Source organism: Mastomys coucha, unplaced genomic scaffold (assembly GCF_008632895.1).
Source record: "Mastomys coucha isolate ucsf_1 unplaced genomic scaffold, UCSF_Mcou_1 pScaffold12, whole genome shotgun sequence".
Taxonomy (NCBI): Eukaryota; Metazoa; Chordata; class Mammalia; order Rodentia; family Muridae; genus Mastomys; species Mastomys coucha.
Genome location: NW_022196894.1, coordinates 62,086,235 through 62,097,322, shown reverse-complemented (window position 1 = coordinate 62,097,322; position 11,088 = coordinate 62,086,235). Strand labels below are relative to the sequence as shown.

The window sequence follows — 11,088 nt, the reverse complement described above, 5'->3', positions numbered from 1 at the left end:
ATGGGAGGAATTTCTTTTCTGGTCTAGTCTATTTGGAGTTCTGTAAGCTTCTTGTATGTTCATGGGCACCTCTTTCTTAAGGTTAGGGAAGTTTTCTTTTATAATTTTCTTGAAGATATTTACTAGCCCATTACATTGGGAGTCTTCACTCTCTTCTATACCTATTATCCTTAGTTTTGGTCTTCTCATTGCATCCTGGATTTCCTGGATGTTTTAAGTTAGGAGCTTTTTGCTTTTTGCATTTTTTGACTGTTGTGTCAATGTTTTCCATGGTGTCTTCTGTCCCTGAGATTCTCTCTTCTATCTCTTGTATTCTGTTGGTGATGCTTGCATCTGTGACTCCTGTTTTCTTTCCTAGGTTTTATATCTCTAGGGTTTTCTCTCTTTCTGATTTCTTTATTGTTTCTATTTCCATTTTTAGATTCTGGTTGGTTTTGCTCATTTCCTTTACCTTTTTGATTGTGTTTTCCTGTAGTTCTTTAAGGGATTTTTGTGTTTCCTCCTTAAGAGCTTCTAGCTCTTTACCTGTGTTTTCCCTTATTTCTTTGAGTATGGTATTTATGTCTGTCTTAAGGTCCTGTATCATCATCATGATAAGTGATTTAGATCTGAATCTTGCTTTGCAGTGTGATGGTGTGTCCAGGACTTGCTATGGTGGGAAAATTGGGTTCTGATGATGCCAAGTCACCTTGGTTTGTGTTGTTTATTTTCTTAAGCCCCCCCCCCCCCACCATCTGGTTATCTCTAGTGCTACCTGCCCTTGGGAAATCTGACTGGAGCCAGTCCTTCCTCTCATCCTGGTTCTGTTGGAACTCCTGAGTCAAGCTGTCTCTGTGATCCTGTGATTCTGGGATCCTGTGACTCTGGGCTTGTTAGAGCCCCTGGGAGTGCAGCACCTTCCTCTGGGTGGTGTGGGACTGGCTGTGGAGCCTGGGCCCAAGGTCTGCTCAGGACACCAGCCCAGAGAGACCGGAAGGAACCTGAGCCACTCTGCTGGTAGAGTTCCTGTGTGCTTGGTCCTGCTGGTCCCAGTTACTCCTGGTGTTGGGACAGATGTTGCGTCCTCCTCACCTCTGATCCTGAGAGTGTCAGAGAGCCTGGGAGTAGAGCTTCCTCTGGGTGTTGTGGGACTGGCTGCAGAGCTTTCGCTCAAGGTCCGCTCAGGACACCAGCCCAGAGAGAACAGTGCAACATGACCTCTTGTTCTCCAGACTGCATGTGCTTGATCTGATAAGTTGGATTTCGTGTGTCTTTCTCTACGTGGGAACCCGTGTTCAAGTAAATCTTACATACATACCTTAAATCTTCAGGTCTTGTATTATATTAGGGTTAGAATAATAAGAATAACACATTGTCTGAGAGCTGAATTCATTGTTTATTTAAAACATATAGAAATTGTGATGCTCAGTTTAAAATTCTTTATACCAATACATACAAAGTATGTAGTATGTTGTGTGTGGTATATATACTAGTTAGAGTGAGGATGTACATGTGTGTGAAGGTGCATGTGGAGCCAGAGGTTAATTTCACATGTTGTACTCAATCATTCTTTATCTTAATATTTGAAATAGTATCTTTCACTGAGCCTGAAGTTGACTGGCCAAAGGTTCAGGGATTCTCTTATGTCATAATTCTGGACTCCTAAGGCATTCTCCACATCTCTTTTGACTTCCTTTGTCTCAGAGTATGTCTGCCTCTGGGCCTTGACTTCTGCTGTCCTTCCCGTAGGACTGTGATATATAAGGCTAATGGAGAGGGAGTAGGTCTGGGAGTGTAACCACATATCTTGCTTTTACACAGATGCAAACTCCGTTCCTCATGCATGGAAGGCATTTTAGTAGATTGAGCCACTTCTCAACCTTAGTTTGTGTTCAGATATAAGAGCCATTCTACTACCTTCCTTTTCTGTAGGAGTTGGAGCTTAGGGCTTCTAAAAAAATCATTAAAATGCTCAAAGGGACAGGCTTTTCAACAATAAATTCTGCCTTAAAAGTTTAAAGACAGCATACTACTACTACTACTAACAACAACAACCATGCAATAATGTAAATACTTACTTGCACATAGTCACTGAAAATTATTTCCTCCTTTAAAAGTATTTTTCTAAAACAATATTTTCATTGTTATGAATGTTCCTTATATATGGGCAAAATAGAATATCTTAGTTATTTTTAAACTCTTCATGGAAAAGAGGAACAAATTAATTTATTTTAAAAGTATGTAACAACATTAAATTTTACAATTTTTGCCATGTGATCATCAATGGAATCGTAATGCTAAAATTGGTGATAAGTAAATGATCTTTTTTTTTCTTTATTTACATGTAAATTTCTCCATTCCCAGTTTCCCCTCCAAAAAACAAAGAAACAAATAAAAACAACCAAAACAAACCCCTGTTGCCTCCCACTTCCCCATGCCTGCCACCCCGCCCTCTCCCACTTTCTGGCCCTGGCATTCCCCTACACTGGGGCACAGAACCTTCACAGGGCCGAGGTCCTCTCCTCCTATTGATGATTGAATTTGCAATCCTCTACTATACACATGCTGCCTGAACAATCAGACCCCTCCATGTGCAGTCTTTGGTTGGTGGTTGAGACCCTGGGAGCTCTGAGCTTAGTAGTTAGTTCATATTGTTGTTTGTCCTAAGGGGCTGCAAACCCCTCAGCTCCATTGGTCCTTTCTCCAACTCCTTCACTGGGGACCCTGTACTCAGTTCGATGGATGGCTGTGAGCCTCTACATCTGTGTTAGTCAGATACTGTCAGAGCCTCTCAGGAGATAGCTATATTTAGGCTGGCTTGCCCTTCCTTCAGTCCCTGCTCCATAGTTAATCTCTGCAACTCCTTCCTTGGGTATTTGGTTCCCCCTTTTAAGATCTTTTCATTTCTAAGTACTCTAAAGATTTTTGTTTGATTGTTTTTTTTCTTTTTCTTTCTTTTTTTATGTTGCCAATGTTTTTTTCTTTTTTAAAGATGTTTTAATATGCCAGCCTCACCTCCAACTTTCAAAAGCATGAGGTGTCCATGAGCTTGATTGTCCCGTTGAATTCCCAGTGCTGGGATTATAGGCACCAGTTTTATGTGGTTGTAAGGATTAAATCCAAGGCAAAATACCAAATCTTGATTTTATCGATGTGTGTTTTTGTAAGTAACCATACTGAAGAACATTTACATTTTTGCTTCCATTCAATATAGTAACTTTGATACATGGTATTATAAATAAGAAAGATGCCCATGATTCCTTCATCTACACAGGTGATTTTGATCTCTATTTTCATCAGAAAGTTAACATTAAAAATGTACTTTCTGGGTCTGGAGACCTGGCTTGACAGTTAAGAGCACTTGCTCTTCTTCCAGAGGATCCAGGTTTGATTGCCAGTACTCACATGACAGCTCACAACCATCTGGAACACCAGATCCAGGGAATCTGATACCTCCTACTGGCTTTCATGGGCACTGTACATACATACCGGTGCACAAACATACATACCGGCAAACCTTCCAAAATAAGATAATTTTTAAAAGAAAAAAAATGCTTGTTTATGTTTGTGCAAGCATATTGTAAGGCACATTACACAGTGAATGTGTGGGTGCTCTCATGCTCACATGCAAAGGACAGAGAGGATGTTAGGAGTCCTACATCACTCTCCATCTTATTTTTTTTTAAAGGTCTTTCACTCGACCTGAAGTTGATCATGTCAGCTAGGGTTCCCGGCCAGTGAGTTTCTGCCCTCAACAATGTGGTAACAGGCATGCCTGATTTTTATGTAGGTGCTTTGAATTCAAACCCAGGTCCTCCAGTTTATATAGCAAGTGTTATGACTCACTGAGTCATCTCCCCAGACCTGAATAAACTACTAATTATCTAAAGAAAGTAAAATAATAATATTCAAAATCCTTGTTTTAATGTGATAATTAAGAGTAGATTAGTGGGGCTAGTGAGATGGTTCGACAGATAAGAGCACTGACTGCTCTTCCGAAGGTCCTGAGTTCAAATCTCAGCAACCACACGGTGGCTCACAACCACCCATAATGAGATCTGATACCCTCTTCTGGTGTGTCTGGAGACAGCTACAGTGTACTTATTTATAATAATAGATAAATCTTTGGGCCGGAGTAAGCAGGGATTTAGTGAATAGAGGTCCTAAATTCAATTCCCAACAACCACATGAAGGCTCACAACCATCTGTACAGGTACAGTGTACCCATATACATAAAATAAATAAATCTTTTTTAAAAAAGTGGATTGGTATAGAGTGTAATACTGAAATGACACAGTAATTAAATCTGTTGGAGATTAAAGTAGATAATAAAGATTTTTGAGAAGTAGGAATGTGCAAAGACAACACATTAATTAATCAACCAATCAATAAATCACTTAATAGGATGGTTTTGAATAATACCATGGAATTTGTAGAAGAAAGAGTGACATGTGAAAAGGGCACAGGTAAAATACAAGGTGAATTTAAAATGTTGCAGACAAGGATGGATAAAAGGATGTGTTACAGGTAGGTGGGGCCTTAAATTTCTAATTATGATAAGCTGACAAAGGGGTCAAACTTGGATGTAAAAAGATCCAAATACTGAAATACAGCTTTATAGACAGATGTGGACTTTAAAATGGCAACCAGTTTAGGAATGAACAAAACATTAATTCCACTTTACCAAGGATTCTGAAAAGTGAGTAGAGTGGTTTTCTGCATATACTTGGCTAAGGCACAGTGTTGAAGGAACTAGCTAAAGCAATTGTAATAAGCCCATTTCAGTACGCAGCAGTAGTAAGCACTTACGGTAGAGGAGTGTGTTATGTACATCTATGCACTGTTTCAGAAACATTCGAAAGATATGCCTAATGCTTCAGGAGAGGAAAATTCTATAGGGCAGGAGGTTCTATACTAACATTGGGGGTGTTTGAATACCGTGCAAAAAGCCATTAATACTATCTAAACAAAGGAACTATTTTTATACTTATTTATTCTTTCATTCTGTCTTTTAAAAAGTAGCCTACACTGAAAAGATTCCTTAGTATGAGTTATTTTCCTTAGTAGTACTTTCCAAAATCTAATATATTGACAAAAGAAACACACAAACATACCAGAATAACCATACGGATAGGTTACACATGAAATGAGAAAGGAACAGTTTAAAATGTTTCCTACCAGATGGAGAGTATATATTGTAATCCTAGCCAGGGTAGAAGAGGTACTCGTGCACATGCACCTCGACTACCCACCACCCAAACTTTCTTGAGGTTGGTAGTTGTTAAAAAAATAAGATTGTCAGAGCTTTCTCTGAGAAACTTTCAGTGGTCTAAGTTGGGGGCTTTAGCAGTCCCCCCCTTTTTTTTCTGTTTAAACTAAATTTCTGCCTTTTTAAAAGGAATTTACAGGATACACTAACATAGACTGAGTCCAGTTCTAAATACCTCAGCATAATTGGCAATATAACTGGTAATTCATATGTACTTACACTATTCCCCCACAACATATCCTTTAATAATAAATGTTACAGCATGCTGATGAGAAAGTGCACATTTTTTAATGCACTGGCAACTAGGTACCTAAAATATATTATTTACACATACCACATATGCACTTATTTTTGAAAATGTTAAGAACTGAAAGAACTGAAAGCTTACCTTTAATGAGTACTTATTATGTGCAAAGTACTATCCCAAGAACCTTCTACTACTTACTGTATATTATTATTAAATCCTCATAACAGTCTTATGAAGTGGGCTCTTTTTAGTAGCCATGCTGTAGAAAAATTAACTGAGTACAAAGAGGTTAAGTAACTTGCGCACTCTAGGGTCTTTTTATACTTAATTGTTTTAATTTGGAGACACCCTTAAAATGATTTAGGAGGTAACTTATTTTCTAACAATTGAACATAATGATTCTTTGTTCTCTTTGATGAAATAATTATATATGTGTGAAATAATTGTATATGTGCGCGTGCATGACCGCGCGTGTATACACACACACACACACACACACACACACACACAAACACACACACACAAAACTGTACAACTGTGACTTCTTTGGTGTGATGTACTGCTAGTTCCTGTTACCTGGGAACCTAGGGAGGACTGATTGAGCCCAGCAACTTGAATCCAATCTGCGTAACAGGGACACCCCTTTTGAAATTTTTGCTTTTCAGTTTCTTTTATCTTGTTCTTTAATAAAATAAACCTTTTTTTTTTTTAACCAATAAGAAAAAATAATACTTAGAATTAACTTTTAGGTCAAAAATGTAATGTTCAAGTGATATAAAAACATGATAGATTAATACAAGTAACAGCCACTGTGAATTTGTTAGTTGATAATTGATCTAATAGTCAAGCATTTTAACACCTTTTAAAGTGCTTACACAGTATTTATAAGCTGTTAATGTGTCTACGTGCCTCCAATAGTATGTTAAGTACAAAGAAACAACATTTGTGCTTTAATTGCAATGCAGACGATATTGAAATATATTCAGATACTGCTAGCTTCATTAGCATCTTTTTCTTAAGGGTTTAAGTTCAACTTATTTATTTACTAAGTCTTAGTTTATTTTTCAAAATTCTAAGTTTCCTGAACAACTTTTAAAACTCTTAGTGTATAATGAACCAGAAAGAAGAGTTCAACAGATACACAAATGATGTATGTCTAAAGCTGGTGCATCAAACTCAGGAAATAAAATGAATTAAATCAATGTTAATGTTACAATATAACGAAATATGATTTAAAAGTACTGTATATATGTAAAAAATACATAAGTCGGAGAGTAATGATTAATTAATTACTCTTTATTTTTATTAGTACATCTATATCTAAAACCTGATGCAAACTGCTCTTGTTATAGGTTTGATTTCTTTTCTCAGCCTGTTGTTTCTTCAGCTGCTAATCACAAGTCTAATTTCCAAACGAAGGGAAGTGGAGTGTTCAGTTTTGAAACTTATCACTGCACTGTAAGATATGGCATAAGTTCAGGGCTGAACAAGGGACCTGTGTCTCTTGTGCATAGAGTGTACATTCTGAGCAGCACCTCCCCTTCAGCTTTTGCCTATTGTCGTTAACAGGAACTTTTTTTTTTTTTTTTTTAATTTTTATGTAGACTTAACAGTTTATTTAATTTTCAGCTTTTAGCAACCTGGTTTTTTCTACAAGTGATTTCACCTGTAGGCTTTTCCCTTTGGTTACATTTTATCCCTATTTTAATGAGATTTTTTTCAGTCCAATCATGTATATCTGTGTAACCTTTGGCATTAAGACTATTTGTTACTAATTTTTTTTCCCTACTTAGGTTGCAATGGTACCCTTTTTTATAATTGAGTAGCTATCATGTGGCCATCAGTCACTTTATGGATAATGATGATCAAGTAGTTTTTAACTTCTTTAAATTTCACAAAGCCAAAATGATTTTTGTCTCCTAGGAATGCCAGAACCACCTCCGCAGATATGGAAATGTGAATCTGGAACTGGTGACTCGAATCATTAAAGATGGTGGCCCATGGGAAGATCCAGTGTTGCAAGCTGTTCTTAAAGCCCAACCGGCATCTCAGGAGATAGGTACTTCAGGAGCGTCAACACCAAAACCATTTCTTTTCTAACTTGGGCCAAAGTGCTTCTAGATACCAGCTTTCTTACATTTCTTTCTAGTAATGGTACTGTGGCTGTTAACATATTTACTGGATATTACAGGGAGTTTGTTTTGACCTTACAGTTATTCTTTTAAAATATGTTTAAAGAATATACTATATTCTATACTATACTATACTTTTGTTGTTGTTGTTGTTGTTGTTGTTGTTGTTTTAAGTTCAAACCCTGAACTACAGAATATCCATTGCATCAGAGTTCTCTAAAGACTGGAACTCTGAATTTATTTTACCCATTACTATTGTAATATATTCTTGTAATATATTCTATAGTTAGTCCAATGCCCTGTGCACAGTAATTGGTTAATACTGATGAGTACTGTGTGAATTGTTGTTCACACAATAGTGTGATTGAATGATCACATGATAAATGAATAAGTAAATTTCTAATATGATAGAACAGCATTTCCCAAACTAATAAAATTTTGTGTCATTCCCTCATTAACTCTTTTGACATCAGCTCCTGTCATAATGACCCACAGTGGACTCTTTGAGAGCCAAAATTCCTTATTGAAGTAGGAGGCTCTGTTCTCTAATCCAGCCTATTAATATTAATGCTTTAGTTTCCCATATTATTAAAAATGTCCTGAGTTCTATGATAGGTGGATCACTAAAATTTAGCATATAAGCTTAACCATAGTTTATAAGCACAAAAATGTAGAAAAGCCAAAGAGAACAGACAAGCTCTTTCAATGTGGGAACAGCTAATTAGCGTGTGTTGAACACATAAAGATATTACCATTTGCAACAGGTTAAGACATGGAGTGTGTGGAGAATGGACTATCATTGCTGGGTTTAAGACCAAACCAGCATTATACCGAGAGCGGAGCGTGCAAGGCAAACAAGGGAAGCTGCTGCTGGATGTGTGGATTGGAAAACACTTCGAGCAAATCAAAGGCCGAGACAGTTGGAAATGAGGACAAAGACTTGCTTATTGATGAAAGTTATAAAGATAAATAAATTATAGGAAAGATAAGGGCCATCATGAGAGGAAACAAGGAAATGTGGTTAGAGAAGATAGGGTGGGTAGTAGCATCAAAAAAGCCGCAAATGGAAGAAGCGAGGAGCAGGTGTTATGGCTCAGAAGGTAAAAAAGGCACTTGCTGTTCATTTTTGTTAATTGAGTAATACACACACACAAATAATAATAATAATTTTTTATAATTTTTAAGAGGACAGGAGAGAAGAAAGTTTATTAGGCTTTTAAGGGAGTGTTTAGGCTTTTTTTTTTTTGTAGGAGCTAGAACAGAGCTGGTTTGAAAGCTGATGGCTCTTCAGGTACCTTTTATAACTACACTATCATTCTTCTCTTTGGGCAAAGGTTCTCTAGAGCCTCATTAATATAGATGGTAAAGTTCAGACCGAAACAGATTTTTGCATGAACTCCAGGTCATTGTTTACTCACCATACATTTTAAACAGAAGTAAATGTAAGTAAAATGTTTAAGTCAAAATGAAATATAGTCCGTCAACACTTCAGTAGCTACTGATGACATAAATAATTAAAAATGTTTGGATTTAAAAAGCATAAAATATAGGTTCCACTTCAGTCTCTGCCACTTACAATATCTTTGTCATTGGGCAAGTCATTTAGTCTATAATAAAACAAATAGCATAGAATCTGTCATAAGGTTATTGTTAGGTTTAAATAAACTTACACAGTTAAATGTATTTGTATATTATGAAAATAAAAGTAATCATAAATTAGTAACTATTCTTAGTGATCTATAAAAACACATTAGACCTTGTGACACAATTTTGCATTAATTTTATTTAATATTTATTTATTCATGATTCAGGTTTTTAATTAACTTAGCTTACATTTCTCAACAGTTAATCTGATTTAATGTGATTTTAATGTACTAGTTTAGCATTCAGTCTCTTATAATAATGAAAATATTGGACTACCAGAAGCAAAAATATGTAATCTTAGACAAGAGGTACATTTTAGATTTGCTATTTGGAAAATTCTAATGTACTGATGAACTAAAAGAATATCTAATTCTAATTTTTAATCTCCTTTTTAAACTAAGAAGAAATCAACTAGAATTTCATGAGCACTGTTTTGAAGTTTTATTTTCATTTATTAGCCATCTTAAGTGACTATTCAAAAATAAAAGTTTTTTTGTGAAACATGTTATTTATATAATCTAATGAAATATGTTTTAGTTGTGAAGTTTAAAACAAAGTTTGAATACTTTTTGAGAGTAATAATGTTTTCTTTTTAATATAGTGAACAAATACTTAAGTTCTGAAAATCCACTGTTCTTTGAACTACGTGCCAGATACCTAATTGCCTGTGAACGCATACCTGAAGCAATGGCTCTTATTAAATCTTGTATAAATCACCCTGAAATCAGTAAAGACTTATACTTCCATCAAGCACTCTTCACCTGCCTGTTTATGTCACCTGTAGAAGATCAGTTATTCCGGGAGGTATCATTTGAGACTTTTTTCCTATTACCATTTAATCTTACTAAAAACAAAACAAAATCTTACTGTTACTGAATTGTTTTGCAGTAATAACAAGGATTTAGAGATCACATTATCTAAATGTATTTACTTGTGACTATTCTTTTAAGTTCATGAGACTTAGAATCTGATAGTAACAAATGATTGAGTTAATATAATTTACTTACTAAATTTTTGGTATGATATAGAAAAAAAACTGAGAAATATTATTTTGTCTCTTAAAGTGCTAAGAAGTTAAATGCTTATGTTTATTTTGCTTTTTACACTAAAAGGACTTCTTTCCTAACCTGAATTTTACTTTCCCATGGACATTAATGGCCTTGCAAGTACTCATTGTGAAATGCAGGTGTTGTACTCTAAAATTATAAAAGTATTTCAATACAGTATATAATTGTGAAAGAAACTAAAAATGTATCAGTACTTGCAAGTATACTAAACAGAAATTGCAAGTAGAGTATTCTATGTTTTTGATGATAGGAACTGACTGTTCCTTTCTTCTTACAGCATTTGTTGAAAACTGACTGTAAGAGTGGAATTGATATCATCTGTAACACTGAAAAAGAAGGCAAGACTCTGCTAGCCTTACAACTCTGTGAGTCCTTTCTCATTCCGCAGCTCCAGAATGGGGACATGTACTACATATGGTAAGTGTTTCTGATGCATAATTTGAACTGGAAAAACGGTAAACTACAGGAGTATGGGTTAGTAGAGTTTGGACTATATTTTCCTTACAGTTGTTTGAAAGTGGTCAATTACTTTTTAAAAACAGCATAGTTTTATTATTTTTAAATTATGTGCGTGTGTGTTTATTGATATGTGCATGTGAGTGCAGATGCTGTTGGAGGCCAGAAGACGGCATCAGATCCTCTGGAGCTGGAGTTGATGGTGTTCATGAGCCATCCAACATGGATGTTAGCAACTGAACTAGGATCTTTTATAATAGTAATTAAGCTCTTAGCTACTCAACCATCTCTCCC

General features: G+C 35.7%; 1 protein-coding gene across 2 annotated transcripts in view; it reads left to right on the top strand.

The window, feature by feature from the left end:
- The window catches only part of Znf654 (zinc finger protein 654), a 72,383-nt gene that overhangs the window by 53,249 nt on the left and 8,046 nt on the right, over positions 1 to 11,088 (top strand). For both annotated transcript variants that reach the window (XM_031364212.1, XM_031364211.1), the window contains 3 exons: positions 7,419 to 7,554; positions 9,873 to 10,075; positions 10,616 to 10,755. In XM_031364212.1, the coding sequence (XP_031220072.1) occupies positions 7,419 to 7,554; positions 9,873 to 10,075; positions 10,616 to 10,755 (479 nt within the window). The remainder of the gene's footprint in view (positions 1 to 7,418; positions 7,555 to 9,872; positions 10,076 to 10,615; positions 10,756 to 11,088) is intronic.